The sequence below is a fragment of the Muscardinus avellanarius genome (assembly GCF_963383645.1).
Source record: "Muscardinus avellanarius genome assembly, chromosome: 15".
Lineage (NCBI taxonomy): Eukaryota > Metazoa > Chordata > Mammalia > Rodentia > Gliridae > Muscardinus > Muscardinus avellanarius.
In genome coordinates, this window is record NC_137801.1 from 77,959,499 (window position 1) to 77,981,028 (window position 21,530).

The 21,530-nt window shown below is 49.0% G+C and overlaps 1 protein-coding gene across 1 annotated transcript in view; it reads right to left on the reverse strand.

The window, feature by feature from the left end:
* Positions 1 to 21,530, reverse strand: part of TRABD2A (TraB domain containing 2A) — a gene marked incomplete at both ends in the record, with an annotated part of 34,812 nt that overhangs the window by 4,268 nt on the left and 9,014 nt on the right. Inside the window, 3 exons of the mRNA XM_080711416.1 lie at positions 1,247 to 1,337; positions 6,897 to 7,071; positions 10,696 to 10,842. Of these exons, the coding sequence (XP_080567542.1) occupies positions 1,247 to 1,337; positions 6,897 to 7,071; positions 10,696 to 10,842 (413 nt within the window). The remainder of the gene's footprint in view (positions 1 to 1,246; positions 1,338 to 6,896; positions 7,072 to 10,695; positions 10,843 to 21,530) is intronic.

The following is a 21,530-nucleotide window of genomic DNA, read 5'->3' on the forward strand; positions in this document are numbered from 1 at the left end:
CAGAAGACCTCAAACCATTTATTTCAAGAAGGCAGGGCAATGGGTAATGACCCTGGTGTTGGGTGAGACAGAGACCAGAGCTGGCCTGAGACCGTGTGAGTGGAAGACAAGATGGGCAGCGGGAGATGTGTGGTCATCAGGCAGACACAACATCGAGGCCCTCCATCGGAAGGAACAGACATGAGCGTCCCAGTCCTCTCACCACAACTCGGTCTCGGCCAGCAGGGCTTTAGGGACCACCAGTCTGGAAGGAGTGGAGCAAGAGGAATGGTGGGGACGTTATGGGCTGAACTCTGCCCACCCCAAAATTCTTATGTTGAAGCCCCGGTCCCCTAGTACCTCAGAATGTGGCTGTGTTTGGAAACAGGGCCTTTGAAGATGTGATTCAGTTAAAGCAAGGCTGTTAGGACCAGCCCTAATCCCACGTGACCAGTGTCCTTATGAGAAGAGGCAAAAGCCACAGGGTACACAATCACGGAATGTGGCCATTCAAAACACTATTTGCAAGCCACAGGGAGAGGTCTCAGAAGAAACCAACCCCGCTGCATGGTGGTCTCACCTCCCAGTCTCTGGAACTGGGAGAAAACACATTCGTGTTGCTTCAGCCACCTGCTCTGTGGTGTTGTTGCCTTTAGTACAGCGGAAGGGAAGCACCCCTGTGCCCAGCAGGCCTGCACTCGGTGGGAGAGCAGCTCTAGGGAGAGTGGCTGGGGTCCAGCCACCTCAGTGCCCTGCAGTGGAGTCTGTGGAAGGTGGAGGTGCTTCTGCACAAAAACGAGAAACGGGCATAGAAACAGCCCAGAGAACGAAAAATGGCTTTTCCCTGTCCCCTGAAGGTACCAGACAGGCACTCCCTGCACCTCAGCCCTTCCGACTTCTCACCACTGTTAGGATCCAATCCTGCCTCCCTGAGACGTCCCAAATGCCTTGGTCAAAGGACACTGAGCATTCCCTAATTTTTCTCCTGGGGCCCCCAGGACCCTGGACAACTTGTCTCCCTCCGCCTGCCTTTCTTTCTACCCAGACGTTGCTGAGAATGAGGCTGGTGCACCCTCTCTAGCACCCAGTGCCCACCCAGCCATCGAATGTCCATTAGTGTCCACCTAACGACCATGCTGCTGGGCCCCAAGGAGATGGCCATGCTCTGCCGCCCCTCGGGGTGACAGCCGCCCTGACGCCCAGGCAGCTCGGGGGGGCCTTGGTCCCCTCGCTGCTCCCCACCGGGGTAGAACCACAGGAAGGTTACTTGTTGATGGGTCGTCCAGCGGGGGTGTGTTCTACCTCATAGCCTTCGCGCCGCAGCACGTCCAGCACCGTGTCGTCGCCCAGGAAATGCCCTGCAGCGAGAAAAACAAGCAGAAGCGCAGCCGCCCTGGGGACCCCAGCGCGCCCTGCCCACCCCTGCCCCTCTGCTCCGCACAGGGGCGATTCCAGAGCTCCTGACGGGCCAGCAAGGCTGCGCAGGCGCGTGAGCAGCATTTCAGAGTGAGGATGTCAAAGACAGGGACAGCGAGCGCGGCAAGTGGCCGGGACTCACACAGCGAAGGAGAGCCTGAAAACCTGGGCCTGGCGAGACTTCCCAGAAGAGGTGGGAAGCAGGATCCCACAGGGCGGGGAGGGAGGGGAAGTAAGAGTTTCCAACGGGAAGAAACGGCGCTGTGCTCTCTGGGGAAGCAAATAGGTTGGTGGGGCTGAAGCAGCGGCTGCTGCCCAATCATCACTTTCTAAAGTTAAACAAAAGATGCCAGGTGTGGTGGCACATGCTTGTAATGCCACTACATGGGAAGCTGAGACAGGAGGATCGCGGGTTCAAGGCCAGCCTAAGCAACTTAGACCCTCAGCAACTCAGCAAGACCCTGTTTCAAAAGAAAATAAAAATTAAGGACTGAGGGGTGTGGCTAGGAGGTAGGATGCCCCTTTGATTCCCAGTATTAAAAAAAAAAAAAAAAAGCAGAGGCATTGGGCGTGGTGGTGCACACCTCTATTCCCAGTATTTGGGAGTCTGAGACAGAAAGATTACAGGTTCAAGGCTAACTTAGGAAGTCTCGGTTCCAAAGTTAAAAATACATTTTTTTTTCTCTAGTACTAGGAATGGAACCCAGGGGCATTCTACCTTCATGCTACACCCCCAGCCCTATTTTTTAATTCTTAATTTTTGAAACAGGGTCTCACTGAGTTGCAAAGGGCCTCACTAAGTACCTGAGGCTGTCCACGAACGGTGATCCTCCTGTCTCAGCTTCCCAAATGCTAGGATTATAAGCATGCACCATCACGCCTGGCTAAAAGTCAAAAATTTTTTTAAAGGACTGGGGGTATAGGTCAGTATAGGATGCCCCTGGATTCAATCCAGAAGGAAGGGAGGGAGGGCAGGAGAGTGGGCAACTGAGACTGAGATCTGCTCTCTCTGCACAGAACCAGCCCTCTGTGGTCTCAGGAGCCACAATCCGGGACCCTGGAGCCGAGGCAGCACTGAAAACAGCTGCAAGGCCACCCAGATGGAAGGCCATGGCTCCTGGTTTCACTCTAGAAACCCCCAGCATCTGGCTCTGATGTTTCTTGGCAACCGCATGCCCTGGCCCACCCCTCACTCGAGGCCCTCCCTAAAGGGCAGAGTCCCCACCTCAGCCGCCTTTGGGGCAAAATCATTCTCTCCCAACCCTTTCTTCTCTCCTGCCCCCTAGACCTGACTCTTAACTAGAAACAGACCCCAGTCCAGGGGACGGAAAGAGGCTAAGCCCACCAGCAAGGTAACCCTGGCAAACCAGGAATCCAGACGTCAGCATGAGCTGATTTATGATCAACACCTAAGAAAGAAAAAAAGGAAGAAAAAAATCCTGTCTTTCACCACGCATGGGAGGTTATTTATTTACTTGAGGATGGGGCAATGGCGATTGAGAACAAGTGATTGTGGTTTCTGCTGAGCAGCCCTGACTTCCTCCTGCTGCAGAGGTGAGCCAAACGTCTCGCCTTCGCATTTGGTCTCCAGATCCCCAAGACAGATTTGCTGTTTGATAGAAAAGTTCCAGTACTTTGTTTGCGGCTATCCCCATTTTGCAACTAAATGTGTGCTCATCACACGGGTTTTTTGTTTTGTTTTTGTTTTGCTTTTTTGTTTTTTTTGTTTTTTGGGAGGGATTTTTGGTTTTGTTTCACTGTGCTGAGGATGAGCCCAGGGCTAGGAAAGTACTAAACCACTAAGCCATATCCCCAGCCCAGCTACTAAAGATTTAAAAGCAGCCAGGCATGATGGTGCACGCTTGTAATCTCAGCATTTGGGAGGCTGAGACAGGAGGATCGTAGTTCGCAGACAGCCTCAGCTACTTGGTGAGGCCCTTCGCAACTCAGTGAAACCCTGTTTCAAAATAAGGAATAAAAAATAGGGCTGGAAAGCCGGGCGTGATGGCGCACGCTTGTAATCCTAGCATTCGGGAGCCTGAGACAGGAGGAATGCGGTTCACGGACAGCCTCAGCTACTACTTAGTGAGACCCTTTGCAACTAAGTGAGACCCTATTTCCAAATTAAGAATTTTTTAAAAAGGGCTGGGGGTATAGCTCAAAGGGAGAATGCCCCTGGGTTCCATCCCCAGTACCTCATAAAATATATATATTTAAACCACCAAGGGTAAGGGTGTGAGCAGTGGTTCCCTCTGTTCAACTCTACCTTGGAAAACAAAGGGAAGAGAAACCATGTTGGACCCTCCTGGTAGGTAGGGGGTGCCCGGGGCTATGAAGCCTCTGTCCAGGGCCACCTCAGTATAAAGATGGTACTCTGAGAATCCAGCAAGCCTGGGGGTAGCAGTGTCACCCAGCCACTGCCCCACCCCCAACTGCTCAGGCCAAACTATGGTACGCAGCCTCCCACCAGCCCAGAGTGCAGCACCCTATCCTCCCAGCAGTGAATACAGGGGAAGTTTTGGGAAGATCATCTGAGTCCTACAGAAAAAGAAGGCAAAAGACCTTGTTGGGCTCCAGCGCCCAAGCACCTTCACATGTACAATATCAGGACTGCCCCTTAGGACAAAGCTCCCAGCTGTTTAAGTCCCCACCAGGGGAGGAGAAGCCAGGCAGGCATCGGGGCCTGCACCACCCTCAGTGTGCCTGGAGGGCGAGGTCCTGGCTAAAAGCTTTGTAAGACAAGCATTTGTTGAGACAGACTAGAGATGGGCATGGTGCAAGAGCGTGTACAGAGCACAACCCACATCTGGAACCCGAGTCCTACAGAAGCGCCACCTGCAGAGGGCAGGGGCTGTGATTCGCTCTGTGGCAGAATCCCTCCATGAACACGATGTAGAAGACAAACCCCTCATTTCTTTTCTAACAGCTTTATTCAAATATAATAACGAAACATAAAATGAATCCCTTCAAAGTGTACAATTCAGTGATTTTTATTATATTCAGAAAGTCATACCATGACCACCACTATATAATTTCAAAACACTTTCATCACCCTGAAAAGAAAAACATGGGCCAGGCATGGTGGTGCATGCTTGTAATCTCAGTACTTGGGAGGCTGAGACAGGAAGATCGCAGGTTCAAAGCCAGCCTTGGCAACTTAGCGAGCTCTCCGCAGCTTAGTGAGACCCAGTTTCCAAATAAGAAATAAGTTTGGACTGGGGGTATAAGTTGGAGGTAGAATGCCCCTGGGTTCAATCCCCAGTAACAAAAAAAAAAAAAAGACTGTATCCATCAGTAGTCCTCCATAGTCCTTCCTCTCCTGGCCCCTGAGAGCCACTAAGCTCCTTTCTGTCTCTGGACTTACCTATTCTCAACATCTCATATAACTGTAGTCTATGTGTGGAATTCTGTGACTGGCTTTTTCCACTTAGCAGATGGCTTCAACATTTATCGACCTCAAAGCTTGTATCAATATTTCTTTCCTTTTTATGGCCAAACAATATCCCATTGTATAGACACACTACTTTGGGAGAGGGGGTTAAAAGGGATTGAACCCAGACAATTGAATTGAACTAGATATCAGTAACATGAAGATAGCCAAATCCTCAAAGTATATAAAGATTAAACACAACACATCTCTAAATACCACGTAAGTCAAAGAAGTTTCAAAAGAAATTTTAAAGGAAATTAAACTAAATGAAAATGAAAATAAAACATGCTGGGATGCTGCAATGCTTAGGTAGAAATTTACACATTAAAGTATATATTTAATAATCTAAGCCTGTACCTTAAAAAATCGAGAAAGAATAGCAATTTAAGCCTAAATCAAGCAGAAAGAAAATAACCAAAATGAACACAGAAGTCATGGCATTTTAATCATAAAATCAATACAGAAAAAATCAACAAAAGTAAAAGCTTGTTCTTTGAAAAGATGAATACAATTGATGAGCTTCTAGCCAAGCTATCCAATAGGAAACAGAGAAGGCAGAAATTGCTGATACTGGAGAAAAAAAAAGGGGCATCACTACTGATTTCAGAGACAGTAAAAGGATGATAAAAGAGAATAATGAACAAGCCTACACCCAAAAATCTTGTTAAATTGTTAAATTTAAATACATAAGTACTTAAATATTTAAAATGTTAAATTACATCAAACCAAGCCCTCTTCTCAGGAGCGTTGCTATTGCTGTTTGTTGTTGTTTTATTGTTGCTGCTACTATCTGCTTATTTAGCTCTAGGACTAATTCTGTCTGTATTATTTTTCATGTGTGGGTACCAAAGTCTCTGCTCAGTTAACTTAGTGATCAGCGAAAGCCTGTACAAAGATTTCCTTGAACCAGTAGGTTTCCCAGTGTTTGCATGGGGTCTGCGCGCCTTCAATGCTCCAGCAGGCAGCTCAGAAGCATGCCTTTACTTTCTTCCTCTGCTTGCAAGGAGCCTCAAAATCAGTCAGAGGTAAAATATTAGGAAACTTCTTGGGTCTTTTCTGAGCATGTGCACAGCCCTCTCCTTTACGATTCCCAGGAATATGTCAGACCTTTTCAAAGTCCCCGATGGGGGCACCTCATGTCCATTTTCCTTTTAGGTTTTGTGTTCAGACCCTTGTAAGCCACACCTTATATTGGTGTTGCGGGCAGATACTATGTTAAACAACCGCCACTGATTGTTTTCAACAAACACCCAGGAATAAGGCTATGCACACAGAGTGAGCTCTGAGTCCGACAAAATAAAGAGAAGCCTGGAATGACTCTCAGGGAGCTAGAGATCGATCAAATAGTGACAGTGCTTTAAGGATGAAGCTTCAGAGGAGCTCCAAACCCATTACTCCTCGCTAGAAACTGTCAGGCAACTGGCTGTCACAGCTCCTACAGTTCCCAGACCATTGGTTTCCGTGACTTCTCCACACAAGGGCAAGAAGGATGAGAAGTGGGCACGCGCAGATGCCACAAAGCTCTAGTTTTCTCACATAAACACTAGGACTTTTGTATCCTTTAGTTAATGTCTAGAGCTCTGCATAAATTGATTTTGACCATTTTTGTCTATGGTGTTTACGGAGGAGCAGGTTTTTGGAGGCCCTTACTCTGCCATTCCCAAAGCGTTTTCTAAATCTCCATCGTATTGGTGAAGAAACTGAGGGTGGTGAGTTGTCCAATTTAACAAAGAGCTGTGGTTTGAATCTTTAATGTCCTTTAAACATCCATGTGTTAATGGACGGTCCCCAGCCTGTGGTGCTATTGAAAGGAAGCGGAACCCTAAAGAGGTGGGGCCTAGGGGAAGGAAGTTAGGTGGTGGGGGGGAGGGGGATGCCCTGAAAGGGGATATGAGTCGCTCAGCCCAGGGAAGGAAAGGGCAATGTCACATGCACCGGCCACCCAGCCACATTTCCACCAGGCTGGATGCCGGGGGACCAGCTGCAGCCCAGCCTCTCTGGGACTGAACAAGGTTGCCACCTGCCTCTCTCTTCGTGGCGCACGCGGGCCCTGAGCCGACCTGCAACTCACCAGCTCCAAAGGCAAAGAAGATGGCCTTGTCCGGGAACTCCTCCAGCAGCGCCCTCACCCGCTTCCCCATCCTCTCGTTCCGCTTGTAGATCAGCTCACGGCGGAAGTAGCTGTCGATCTCCAGGGCGGTGACGCGCTCCTGAGGCCGCAGAGTGGCGTTAATAAAATTGGGGACCTCCACCAAGAGAAAGAGAAAGGAAGAGAGTAAGGGTGACTATCGAAAGTGCTTCAGCCGGGCATCAAGTCCTGCAGCCTGGGCTGCACTGTGGAGAGAAGGGTGGGGGACACAGGCTTCTGGGAATCTCCCGTGTTCCCGCCTGCAATCTCATTCTCTGGAACCAAAGTGAAAAAGCATCAAGCCACACGCATTGAAAGGGCGCTTGGGTTATTTAAAAATTGTACTTCTGTAGCTGGCATGGTGCTACACGCCTATAACCCTGGTACTTGGGAGGCTGAGCTCCGAAGATCCTAGGTTTGAGGCCAGCCTCAGCAACTTAGCAAGACCCTGTTACAAAATTTTAAAAATAAAATAAAATAGGGCTGGAGGTGTGGCTCAGATGTAGAAGGCCTCTGAATTCAATCCCTAGGAGTAATGATTAATTCATACTTTTGTCTCATTTTAAAGATTCTGTTTGGTGTCATGTACTTATTTAAAGAAACACTATCTTTGCATAGCTTATTCACAGTTTAAGCCTATATGACTCACATATGCTTTTCTTACAAAAAATTATATGATTACATATTTGGGGGTTTACTAGGGATGGAACCTAGGGGCATTCTACCTCTGAGCTACACCCGCAGCCCTATTTTTTATTATTATTATTATTATTATTATTATTATTATTGGCAGTACTGGGGTTCCTGGAAGCCCTTTTATCACCGGGCTACACTCCCAGACCTATTTTATATTTTTTATTTGGAAACAGGGTCTCTTAAGCCAGCGAGGCTGGCTCTGAACCAGCGTGATCCTCCTGTCTCTGACTCCCAAGCGCGGGGATTACAAGCGTGCGCCACCACGCCCGGATTATTATTTTTTACTTTGAAACAGGGTTTCACTAAGTTGCAGATGGCTCTACTAAATCAGTGAGGCTAGCCACTAACCTGTGATCCTCCTGTCCCAGCCTCCCAAGTACTGGGATTACAAGATTAGGAGCGTGCACCACCATACCGGGCATAAGATTATATATCTTGGAATGAATAATTATGATTCTGCTACCTGAAACACAAGATTTTCTATAACTATTTAACTGTTTTGCAAATTTTATACATTTGCATTTTCATTATTTCTCCACTTCCTATTTCTCTGTCTTGCTTTCTTCAATGTTCTTCGCCCTCCTGGGCCAATATTTCACCTGATTCTGACACACATGTCAACCAGTTTCAGTATTTTGTCTACCAACAGGGTGCAAACACACCAAAATGTAATCGTCAGGGTGGCTCTTAAAATGTCCATGGAGGAGCCTGGCACACTGCGTTGTCTCCCCTGCCCTCTAGACAGTCTGCATTCCCAAACCTGGGCCTCCTGCCCCTTTCCAGGGACTTACCAATCTTAACCATTACCTTGGTCACTCTCTCTACCTAGCCTCTTCTCCTACTTCTGGTAACCTCTCAAAAGTCACCATCGTAGCCATTGATTCCCATTGTATGGGTAATAGATTTCCTTTTGCTATTTTCTTGAAATTATTATTATTATTATTATTATTATTATTATTATTATTATTATTAGTGGTGTGGTACTAGGATTCCTGGAAACACTTCTACCTCCGGGCTACACTCCAGACCTCCGTGTGTGTGTGTGTGTATATATATATATATATATATATTTTTTTTTTTTTTTAATTTGGAAACAGGGTCTCTTAAGCCAGCAAGGCTGGCTTCGAACCTGTGCGATCCTCCTGTCTCCGCCTCCCAAGCATGGGAATTACAAGCGTGCGCCACCACGCCTGGCTCCTTGAAATTATTTTCAAATCAATAACCATCATCTTCTACACTTTCGTCTTTCTTCCTAATCAATCCATTGATGTAGAATCCTCCTGCCCATTTCCTTTCTATCAACCTTCCCACCCAGAAGAAAAGACCCTAACACAGAGTGCCCAACGTGCTCGTGCTCTCTCCTTCCCTCCCTTTCTCTCCTCCTCCTCCTCCACTCCTCCTCCTCTCCTCTTCCTCCTCCCCTCCTCCTCCTCTCCTCCTCCTCCTCCCCTCCTTCTTCTCCTCCTTTTTTCTTCTTCTTCTTCTTCTTCTTCTTCTTCTTCTTCTTCTTCTTCTTCTTCTTCTTCTTCTTCATTTCTTCTTTCTCTCTCCCTCTCTCTCTCCTTCCCCCCCTTCCTCCCTCCCTCTCCACCATCCTACCCCAGCTTCTAAACTCCAGTGGTCACCACCAACCTACACCACGCCAGCCTGGTCCTCGCTCAAGTCAGGCACATCCCCTGACACCCCACCTCATCCGAAGGGGGCCCCATGGCCAGAACATGGATGGAAGAACTGCAGAAAGAAAAACATAAGCCGTCTGTCTCCTGTCTGCTCCATCAGCTTCACCATTTCCCCCCAACTTCCAAGTCTTCCACCCATGTTAACTTTTTTCTGCTTCTTCAACTGTTACATTTCCCAGCTGATTTTGACTTTTTTCTCATGTTTCCAGCCCCACCAAGACTGCACCTAAGAAGGATCTGCAGCCCACTCTGCCATGCCCTCTTGAATGTGTTTCTTCTTCTCCCTTTCCTCCTCTCCCTCCAAACTTTCTAGAATGTACATCACCTTGTGCGGCTTCCATTATTAAGAAAATCATCTCCTTTCTTACCTTATCATATTATACTGTATATAAACATTATTATATATACATTATTATATTATATATTATTATATTACAATATATCTTACATGTATTTACATTAAGAAAATATATGTAAGAAAATCAGTCCTTTCTGGGCTGATGCTGGGCTCAGCCTATATTGTTCCTCTTCTTAGTGACGCGTCTCCTTCTTTTCCCCTACACTCACATGCATTTCCTTGCAGGCAGGTCTCTAGGTCTACAATACAGCTGGACAGCATCAGCCACACTTGCCGGCTTCCATCTTTCCTAACTATCCTTGTGTGTGAGGCTCCTGGTCTTGGAAAGGAAGCCGACTCAGTCCCCTCCCTCAGAAGCTGAGCTGCCACAAGATCGCAGTGAAGGAGGGCACCAGGACTGGTCCCACTGGAAGTCTGCTGATAAAAGCATGATAACTATCTGCTCTGCCTCCCTCTGTTGGGGGCCTGTGTCCTCTCTGGCCTGACCAGCCACTTCCCGATTTGTCCTGGGCACACATTAATGTCACCAGCTTGGCCACACTCATCCTACGATACCGAGGAATGGGTTGATCCATGTCTGCCAGTGAGGGCTGCCATCCCAGCTTGTAGGTGCTACCCTTGTAAGAATCCCAAGAACACAGAAAACGTAAAGCCACTGAACGCTGCAGCCCAATTTTTGTCCCATCATTTTTCAAAAGTGTCACCAAGTCATCCAGTTGGCCATCAGACTTGGACCTTCCCCTTCTTGATGGCTGGTTCTACCCACTGGATCCTTTCAACTTCCTCCTTTAACTATAAGCCTAGAATTAACCCTGATTGCTTCTCCTCTGTCCCTAAAAGCATCAGAAGGAATGCCTCGTTAGCCGCGGCATCTCGCTGAGTGACATCTAAATCTGCCCAGTTTTATTTTTAGAGCCCTGCGTGACCTCCATCCTCTGTGCATGGGACATCCGGGTGTCGGTGGGTCGCCTCTTGGTTCTTGAGCTCCGCAGAGGGCAAGCTCACTCACCTGGGAGCTGTCGTGGCTGAAGATGACAGAGCTGAGGTCGCCGCAGTTGTAGTGCTTGATGAGGTCCTCCGTCGAGTAGGGGATGGGAAGGCCGCTGGCTCGCAGGCTCTCCTGCTGCAGGAGGGTCTGGTTCAAAGCGAAGATGACCTGAGAGAGAGCGGAGAAAACATAGTCCCCTTTCGAGTTCACCAATGTGGTAACCTCTGCTTATTTCTTTTATCCCTGGCTGGAAATAGCCTCATCTCTGAGTTCATTATATAAAGATACTGCTGGTAAAAAGGAAAAAGAAAAAAGGAAGAAGGAATACAAATCCCTAAGTGCCATTCAGAGAAAAGGAGGATGGTCCTACCCAAATCAGCTGTGATCAGATCACACCTGGGACCTGCCCTAAGAGGAACACAGGCAACCTTTTACAGGAGTGACCAGGAGGTCAGGGGCTCAGGAGGAATGACTGGAGAAGCCAGGAGGTGGAAAGGGGAGCAGGTGGGGACAGAGGGCCCCACACAGCAGTGTGTTCCAGTTGCACAAAGCGCTGGGCAGGAGCCCAGGGAGACACACGTGCCTTTTTACCCATCAGAGCGGCATTGCCAGTGAATGGACTCATGAGACCATGGGATGTTACCAGGAATCAGTGTGGGGGGAAAGGGAGAAATGAGAGCTACACAGATCAGCCAGGTTTTATTTGCATGAAATTTCTCAGAGTCGTTGATATACTAATGTGTGATGGGATTCTCCCCGAGAGAAAAAAGAATGGGCCAGAGTTCCCAAGCCGACTTGAGGTCATACGTCGCAAGACAAAGGTTCACTGAAACATGTGCACACATAAACCACATGGGCATCTTCTGCCATCACCGCTGTGCTCTTGGCCATCTCCACCTGCACTCACCCCCAGGTGGCTCCAATACACAGGCAAGCCTGGAAACCACAGCCAGGACTTACGCCAAGGTTACAGCTTCAAGAACCTGAAGAGACCCGGCATGGTGGCGCACGCTTGTCATCCCAGTATTCCGGAGGCGGAGACAGGAGGACCAGGGTTCAAGGACAGCCTCAGCTACTTAGCGGGGCCCTCTGCAACTCAGTGAGACCCTGTTTCAAAATAAAGAATAAAAAATAGGGCTGGGAGTGTTGCTTGGAGATAGAAAGTCCCTGAGTTCTATCCCCAGCACCGCAATAAATAAATAAATAAATAATTTTTTAAAATAACCTGAAGAGAGCCAGGCATGGTGGCACACACTTGTAGTCCCAGCATTTGGGAGGCTGAGACAGGAGGATCACAGTTCACAGACAAGCCTCAGCTACTTAGTGAGGCCCTCTGCAACTCAGTGAGACCCTGTTCCAAAATAAAGAATAAAAAATAGGGGTATCGCTTTTTATTTTTATATATATTTTATATTTTTATATAATAAAAAACAGGTATAGCTCAAAGGTAGAATGCCCCTGGGTTCCATCCCCAGTAACGCAAAAAAAAAAAAAAAAAAAAAAAAAAGAACCTGAAGAAATGAGTGTCTAATACCTTGCTCTTTTTTTTAAATTTTCTTATTTGGAACAGGGTCTCCTAAGCCAGCACGCGCGGCTGGCTTCGAACCTGCGCGATCCTCCCGTCTCCGCCTCCCAAGCGCGGGGATTACAAGCGTGCGCCACCACGCCCGGCATACCTTGCTCTCTTTTAAATATGAAATGCCACTGGCAAGCAGCTGGTATGTGCTGCGCCACATCAGTGCCTGGTGCAAGTCTCCAACTGGTAGTGGAATGACAATTCCCTACCCACATCATTTTTAAATCAAATTATATCCTCTCCAGGAGAGATGTGAGCTGTCATGGTAATGACAGATGTGGCCAGCGTGCATGTGTGCTTTCTCTCCTCTCTCTCTCTCTCTCTCTCTCTCTCTCTCTCTCTCTCTCTCTCTCTCTGTACTAGAGATTGAACCCAGAGGATTCTTCCTCTCTACCTCCAAGCTATATCCTTAGCCCTTTTCATTTTTTTTAATTTTGGAACAAGGTCTCACAAAGCTGTTGAGGGTCTTACAGAGTTGCTGAGGAGGGCCTCAAACCTGCGATCCTCCTGCCTCAGCCTCCCAAGTACTGGAATTACAAGTGTGCACCACTGCACCAGGCTTCAAATTTGCTTCTGTCTGGATTTCAAGGCGGCAAGAAAGGAAGAACCACTCAAAATAACTGCAAACTCCCATCCGCATGGAGTTCCCGATGGTGCAAAGTCTAAAAGCGTTTACTTTTTACATCCTCTACTTTTGCGTTAACACTGGCCTTGTATTAGGCTGCATGTCTATTTTTTAAGGGATGACATTCGGCCCATCCCGAATCAAGTCTTCTTATCAGCAGAATATCATCCCTGCTCCCTCTGATGGCGCATGTTCCCTTCACCTGTACCGTCTTCTGAAAAGCAGCTTCACTGGAAAAGTAACCAGCTTATCACAAGTTCCCAGCAGCGTTTGAATTCCGCCCGTCCTTCCCCTCTGCCCCCAGGTCTCCCTTTCCCCTCGCCCCACAGCCTTCTCCTCTCTCCCTTTCTTTCTGGGCTGTGGAAAGAATCGATTAAGTCCCCGGTCCAGCATCTGCGGCGGGGCTCTTTCTCTTTGCTGAGACTTCTTCAGCTGCGGGGAGACCCAGGTCCCAGTTGGGGCATTGTTGCGGGAGCCCGGGGGGCTGAAGGGGCGGGTGAGGGGGTTCGAGTTGGGCAGATGCCTTTTTTTGTAGAAGACAAAGGCCCCCCAGAGAGCCTCTCCACTTTCCAGCACTTTCATCCCCCTGGGATCAAAGGACTGCTCTGCATATGAAAGGCACCGCCCATCCGCAGGGGCAGGAGCCCCCACCACCCCAACAGCGCCCAGCCCCGGAACAAAGGGCCTCCCATCTGTTCAGCCCCCGGCCTCACCTTCTGGGGCGTGGGGTTGCTGCGTCTTCTTTTTTCTTCCTTCGCTTGTGAGAACCATTCAGTCCCTTGAAGTATAGCTTGGGAGCAGTAGGGTCTCTTGTCCTCAGACCATTCACCCAGATAATTTTTTAAGACACCTTGAGGATGACTGGTCCCGCCTCCCCGCCTTGCCCAGGTGTGCAGGCGGTGGGGACCATCTTCCCAGGCTCCTCTGTAAAGTCCCACCGCCCGCACTTGAAAGAGAACTGGTCGCTTGGAATAGTCTACACCAGCCTCAAGGCAAGGTGGTGGTGAAAGTCCTACTCCATTTTTAGGCCTCCATTGCCAGGCTGGGGCCGGCGCTTCCCCGTGTTGCCACCCAGGTTGGCTTCTGGGAAGAGGGAGCCACTTCTCAAAACTTCCACCCGAGTTCTCCTCAGCAAAGAGACCCGAGAAACTGACCTGGGGTGACATTTCCAACCTGAAGAAGGACCATTTTGTAGAAGATGGTTCTTCCTGAATGCCAGGAGAATGTGGAAGGAAGGCAAGAATACGCAGCTCAGACTGAGCTGCCCCCGCCGCCTGCCCCCTCCTGGACGCCCGCCAAGCCTTCTCCTGTCTTTGGGCAGGTCTCCTCAGCGCCCAAGCCCTGCCCTGACCGCCAAGAGCGGACGCAGCGTGCCCACCTCATCCTGTCAGAGACTGAGACCTGTCGGCCCAAATTCCTCTTGTTGAAGCTCTAAACCCCACAGACCATAGGTAGATGCAGAGCCTTTAAGGGAGAAATTAAGGTTAAATGGGGTCAGAAGAAAGGGGTCCTGATCCTAATGACCTGTGTCCTTCTAGGAGCAGATACCAGAGAATCTCACTTTCGTATTCCTCTCCTCTCCTCTCCTCTCCTCTCCTCTCCTCTCCTCTCCTCTCCTCTCCTCTCCTCTTCTCTCCTCTCCTCTATTCTCCTCTCCTCTCTCCCTATCTCTCTCCCACTCTCTCCCTCTCTTTCTCTCTCTCGCGCTCTCTCTCTCTCTCTCTCTCTCCCTCCCTCTCCCTCTCCCTCTCCCTCTCTCTGTTTCCCCAGCTCACACAGAGTCAAGGACCTGTGAAGATGTGAAGATATGGGCAGAGGCAGCAGCTATCACTAAGCCTAGGACAGAAGCCCTACCAGAAACCAATCGTGGAAGCCCTGTGATCTTGAAGTTTGTGTCTATATAACTATGAAAAAAACAAATAAATGTCTCCTCAAGCCACCCAGTCCGTATTGTTCTATTTCCATACCCCAAGCAGATGTCCCCCCAGAGCCCCCCAGTGCTGACGTGGCCAGGATTAGCAGCAGTCTCCACATCTCCAAGGCCTGGTCAAAGACACAACCTCTGGGCACGTCTGGACTGCCCCAGCTGCTCCACTCAAATCTCTACTCTTTTAACTTCCGCAGTGCTTTTCCTTTGCCATGTTTAAGGCTGCGCCAGACAACCGAGTTTCAGAAGCAACAACCTATACGGAATCATATGAAGACGCAGGTAACAAGCACAGTGGCGCGAGGACACGTCCTAGCCCATACGGAGTTGTTACCGGGCTAATCAGGCACAAGCCTGAAGCCATTTACCTAAAGGGCTCTCGACAGTTTCCCTTCTACAGAATCTAACCTGTTTCCAGCATTTCTCTTACTTTACATTTTCCCAATATACTTGATGGGCGTCCATGTCAAGTTTCCCCTCAAGATCACAGTCAAGTCCACACACAAAGCAACTCAACGGTCAGAAGCCTTCCTCCCCAGCTGTCTCGGCTCCCGGGGCTCCCTTCCTAGGGAGGCGCAGGGTTCTGAGGCCCTTAGCAGAGAGACGGACTCCAACACCACTGCAGTACTGACCGTGGCTTGGCCCCTGTCCAGCCCATACCCAACCACCAGATGCGTTGTCCTACCACACTGCTCTGTCTGTTATTCCTCCAGAAAACAGCTTCTACATTGCCCTTTTGCACACAGTGTGCACCCGGATTTCCTAGCCTCCCATGCAAGCCCCCCACCCCAACATCATCTCCCAGCCCAGCCCCTACCCAGCTAGCTCTCACACAGAGTATCTCCCCAGGGCTGCCCGCATAGCTGGCCCACTTGAAAACTCCTCTCCGTTTTTCTGTCTAAATCCCAGGCTCCCCTTGAAAATCTGGCTCCAACTCTACCATGTTCATTAAAGTCATCGATATAACACTCAGACAGGGTCTCTACCATGTTGGCCAGGCCAGTCCCAAATTCCTAGGCCCCAGTGATCCTCCCATCTCAGCCTCCTGAGTAGCTGGGTCTATAGACACTGCCACCATGCCTTGCTCAAAAAGATCGTGGTTCACGGACAGCCTCAGCTACTTAGTGAGGCCCTTTGCAACTCAGTGAGACCCTATTTCAAAATAAAGAATAAGAAATAGGGCTGGGGGTGGAGCTTGGAGGTAGAATGCCCCTGGGTTCCATCTTCAGTATCGCAAAAAAAAAAAAAACACTATATTTTTATACTTTGCCCCACAGTCACATTCCTTGGCAGCCAGTTCACCACAGCCCTGCAGAAGGAAGAAATGGGGAAAAGCTGGCCTCGTCAGGCAAAGGATGTATCCAGAATCCAGCCCATCTGCAGTGGGCGTGCCGCCTCTGCTGTCCCCAGCCACGGGCTGGGATGAGCTTTATTTGTGCCCTAAACTTCAGGACAAATTCGGAGAGAAGCTATTGTCCTACATCATAGACTTGGAAATCACCCCTAGCAAGGAAGGGAAGGGCTAGTAGTATGAATAATAATAGTGTAATTTATTTATTTGTTTGTTTATTTATTTATTTATTTATTGGTGGTACTGGGGTTCCTGGAAGCCCTTCTACCTCTGGGCTACACTCCCAGACCTATTTTTACATTTTTATTTGGAAACAGCATCTCCTAAGCCAGCGCGCGCGGCTGGCTTCGAACCTGCGTGATCCTCCTGTCTCTGCCTCCCAAGCGTGGGGATTACAAGCGTGCGCCACCACGCCCGGCTATAATAATAAGAACAAGTGTGGGTGGGCGCTTGCAAGCCTGGAAAGATACCCCTCCCGGGAAAGGTAAGAGCACACCCAGACTTCCAATTTGTGCAGACAGTCTGCCCACATTTGTGTTGACACTTAAATGAAGGTTGGAACCAGTTTATTCAGGGAACAGATGTGACCAGCTTCTCCAACACTTTCTGTAAACTGCAGCACTTCTGCCCAGCTTTGCCTAGGAATAAGAAATGTGAGAAGCAGCTGGGCGTGGTAGCGCCCACCTGAAATCCTAGTACTTGGTAGTCTAAGCCAGGAAGATTACAGGTTTGACACAATTTAGCAAGGCCCTTAGCAATTTGTTTCAAAATACAAAATAAACTGGGCGTGGCAGCACACACTGTAATCCCAGCATTTGGGAGGCTGAGACCAGAGGATCATGGTCGTGGTTCACAGACAGCCTCAGCCATTTAGTGAGGCCCTTTGTAACTCAGTGAGACCCTGTTAAAAATTGGGCAGGGGGTGTAGCTCGGAGGTCAAATGCCTCTGGGTTCCATCCCCGGACCCGCAAAAAAATAAAATAAAAAAGAATGAAAAATAGGGTTGGGAGTGTAGCTCAGAGGTAGAATGCCCCTGGGTTCAATCTCTAGTACCACAAACACACACACACACACACACACACACACACACACACACACACTAAGCTGGGCATGGTGATGCACTCTTGTAATCCCAGCACTTGAGAGAGTGAGACAGGAGGATTGAAGGCTCAAAGATGGCCTCAGCAAATAGTGAGATTTTCATTAACCTAGTAAGACCCTGTTTAAAAATAAAATAGTACCAAGAAGAAGGAAAAGGAGGAGGAGGAAGGGAGGGAGAGGAGGGAAGGAGAAAGACAAGAGGAGGAGAGGAGGGGAGGAGGAGGAGGGAGGGAGGGAGAAGAGGGAAGGAGGAAGACAAGGGGAGGAGGAGAAGGAGGGGAGGAGGAGGAATGAGAGAGGAGGGGAGGAAGACAAGAAGGTGAGGGAAGGGGAGGAGGAGGGGAAGAAGGATGGGAGAGGGGGCAGGAAGGGAAGGGGAAATGTGATACAATAATACTTGGAAAGAACATTAAAAAGCAAAGAATGAATCCAAACAAAACACAAATATTAGACTTCATATGAATGTTAAGATGCTGGTCTACAGCAATTCAGCTATTTTGATTATAAGCACAGTGCCTACAAGTTCTCTGACCCCTTAGGTCTTCCCCAGCTCCGCACACTGAAATCGGGCTATCACAGATCCTACCAGGTCTATGCATTCAGCAGCGGCTTGTTCAGCATCCAACGACCGCTCGTGAGCACCTCCCACTGGTGAGAACTGAAAATGCAAGGACCAGGAGAGTGGCAAAGCCTCCAGGCTGCACATGACACTTCTGCAGGGACACCAAGAGAACTGCAGAAAATCAACTAGGCCTGAGAAGTGGCCACCGAGAAAGTCATGTATAAGCTGAGTCACCCACAAAAACAAGAGCACAAGTCAGGGCTCCAGGCAGAAGGCACGGCTCAGCTGTCCCTCAGAGGCCACCAGCGAGGACGTCACAGCCCCTGTGAAGGAACAAATCTACCCATATTTTAGGAACAAGTTCCCTTTCAGAGCATTTATATATTTTTCCTTAGGCCTTTATTGTAAACCAACTCCATCAAAGAAAAGGAGAATGAATGTCAGTTTCAAACGCCTTCCAACCCAAGTATAAAAAATGTGGGAAGCTTGCCAGGTGTGGTGGCGCACGCTTGTAATCCCCATGCTTGGGAGGCAGAGACAGGAGGATCGCGCAGGTTCAAAGCCAGCCGCGTGCACTGGCTTAGGAAACACTGTTTCCAAATAAAAATGTAAAAATAGGTCTGGGAGTGTAGCCCGGAGGTAGAAGGGCTTCCAGGAACCCCAGTACCACCAAAAAAAAAAAAAAAAAAATGTGGGAAGCTGGGTGTGGTGGCACACGCTTGTATCCCAGCATTTGGGAGGCTGAGACAGGAGGATCGCAATTTGCTGACCGCCTCAGCTACTTTGTGAGGCCCTTCGCAACTCAGTGAGACCTGTTTCAAAATAAAGAATAAAAATTAGGGCTGGGGGTGGAGCTTGGAGGTAGAATGCCCCTGGGTTCCATTCCCACTACCGCAAAAAAAAAAAAAAAAAGAAAGAAAGAAAAGAAAAAGAAATGTGGGAAAGTTACCTATCAGCACCGTGGCCAACTTCAAAACATGAGATCTCCCACTTTTACTGGAATTTATGATGAGAGGGCAGGAATTGCTCAGTAATTCAGACCTCTGGATTGGTCAGGTGGTAATGCTCAGAAGCTGAGCTAGATTAGAAGCAGGAGGCCTGGGCAGTGGACCATCCCCATGTCACCATGGCTGCCCCACCCTCAGCCTCTAGCTGGGCCTGTCCAGGGTTAGTCCAAGAGGAAACGGTTCGCTGACCACACTCTTTTTGTTGTTGGTTGGTTGGTTTATGTGGTGCTGGGGAATGAACCAGGGGCATCCTACCACTGAGCTACACCCCTGGCCCAATTTTCTTTCTTTTTTTCTCTCTCTCTCTTTCCTTTTCTTTTTTCTTTTTTTTTTTTCCTTCTTTTAAGTAAGGTCTCATTAAGTTGCTGCCTCACTAAGATGCTGAGGCTGATCTCAAACCTGTGCCCCTCCCGTCTTAGCCTCCCTCATCCCCACTGGGATCACCAGCGTGCATCACCACACCCAGCTGGACCTTCACATTCTTGCCACCAACACAGGGACACGAGAATACATGAGGACTACAGCAGAAGGCACCATGTGCTACCCCTGGGATGCTGTTCCCTGACCCAGCCAGGCCAAATTTCTTTCTAAGAAATTTCTCTGCCTCTCTAAGCCAGACCACTAGCCCCCAGGGCAAGGCTGCCTCGCACCCCACCGGGCCCTGGACCAGTCCATCAAATCGCCTGACAGCCAGTTCTTCTGTCAGCTGTCTGACCAAACAAAAGACAACTTGCTCTCAAGAAACACAATCCCATCTTCCCCAACACCCAAAACTCTAAAGAAATGCACCATTTTATAACTTCCAGAAGCAGAACTTCCGGGACCAAATCATTGCTGAGGGTTTCATTTTATGGGGAACAAAAAGGGTTTCCAGCCAAAAGAAAGAGTTATTAAGATCCTAGAGCAAAGAGAAGGGTACCTCGCATGTTGCCGGAGGTACAGTAGAGGACAGCCGAGGAGGCAAATATGAAATATGTTAGTGTCATCTATTGGCAAGAGTAAACAATAACAAAGAAATGGTTCCTTCCATGACACATTCAAATAAGAACATTATGCAAGGCCGACTTGTAATCTCAGCACTTGGGAGGCTGAGACAGGAGGATGGTGGTTTGAGGACAGCCTCAGCTACTTAGTGAGGCCCTTTGCAACTCAGCGAGACCCTGTTTCCAAATAAAGAATAAAAAATAGGGCTGGGGTGTAGCTTGGAGGTAGAATGCCCCTGGGTTACATTCCCAGTACCAAAGGGGAAAAAAAAAAAAAAGAACATTGTGAATCCACAGAAGAGCATCCAGCTAGCTTCCCCCCAGGATGCGGACAGCCCAAGCTGCAGGCCTTGCCTGCCTGTGGATAGCAGAGGCAACCCCGGAGCTGCTAGCTTCATCCTCCCTGGCTGAGGGATCCATGACTCAGACCCCACACCCAGCTGTGGCTGGGTCCCAAAGGCCAGAGTCCAGTGCTGAGTAGACTGAGGCTCACCCAGATAGACGCCCACCCCAGCTCTCTGATACCTCCAGTCCAGGGTGGGGAAGTGGCAGGAGAGTCCTGTGATTAGTGCCATTTGGTCAGCTTCTCATGATGATGCCCCATACCCAGAGCCCGTGTACAGATGCCCAGGGGTGTGTAATCATGGAGATGAGATTGAGGGGGATGGTTTCTGTAGGAGAAACTGAATCCTTAGTGGGAACCCACCTGTGGAAGTGAAGGGCCTCACAGTGAGACCACAGCGGAGCCATCAGCTCCAGCTCACAAGCTTCCTTCACACAGGGAACAGCTGGCGGTATAAAACAGGCACAGCCTCTGAGTGGCAGAGCATGGGAACCGTAACCTGGCTCCATCCGGATGGACAAGAGTGGCGTCTGCCGTGAGATGGGAAGATGAATCTGGGCATCCATGTCAGGGACTGTCCTGTTACTGAACTTCAGTCAGATTCAGGGACGTAAACCCTACAAATGGAGAGCCAGGAGACTGACAGGGGCCAGGTGGGCAGGGTGTCAAGACCCCAGGAGGATCACAGACAGCCTCAGCTACTTAGTGGTCTCTTTGCAACTCAGTGAGACTCTGTTTCAAAATACAGAATAAAAAATAAGGCTGGGGGTATAGCTTGGAGGTAGAATGCCCCTGAGTTTCATCCCCAGTATCACTAAAGGGGGTGGGGGCTGGCTGCAAGGCCATAGGGAAGAGTGAGGCCTGAGGCCAAATGGATACACAGCACTGGCCCCATCCAAAGGAGACAGGTGAGCCTGGCATGGTGGTGCACACTTGTAATCCTAGTACTTGGGAGGCAGAGACAGGAAGATCTCAGGTTTGTGGCCAGCCTCAGCTACTTACCGAGGCCCTACGCAATTTAGTGAACCCCTGTTTCAAAATAAAAGAATTTAAAAATAGGACTGGAGGTGTATCTCAAAGATAAAATGTCCCTGGGTTCAATCCCTAGTAACATACTTACATACATACATACATACATACATAAGAAAAACAGTTGGGGACTAAAAGTGTAGCTCAGTGGTAGAACTCAGAACCTAGCATGCACAAGGCCTGATGTTTAATCCCCAGCACTGCAAAAAAAAATTAAAAGCCAGGTGTGGTGGTGCATACCTCTAATACCACTGCTTTAGGAAGTTGAGACAGGAAGATTGCAGTTTTGAAGTTTGCATCAACAACTTAGCAAGACCCTCAACAGCTTAGTGATATCCTGTTTCAAAATAAA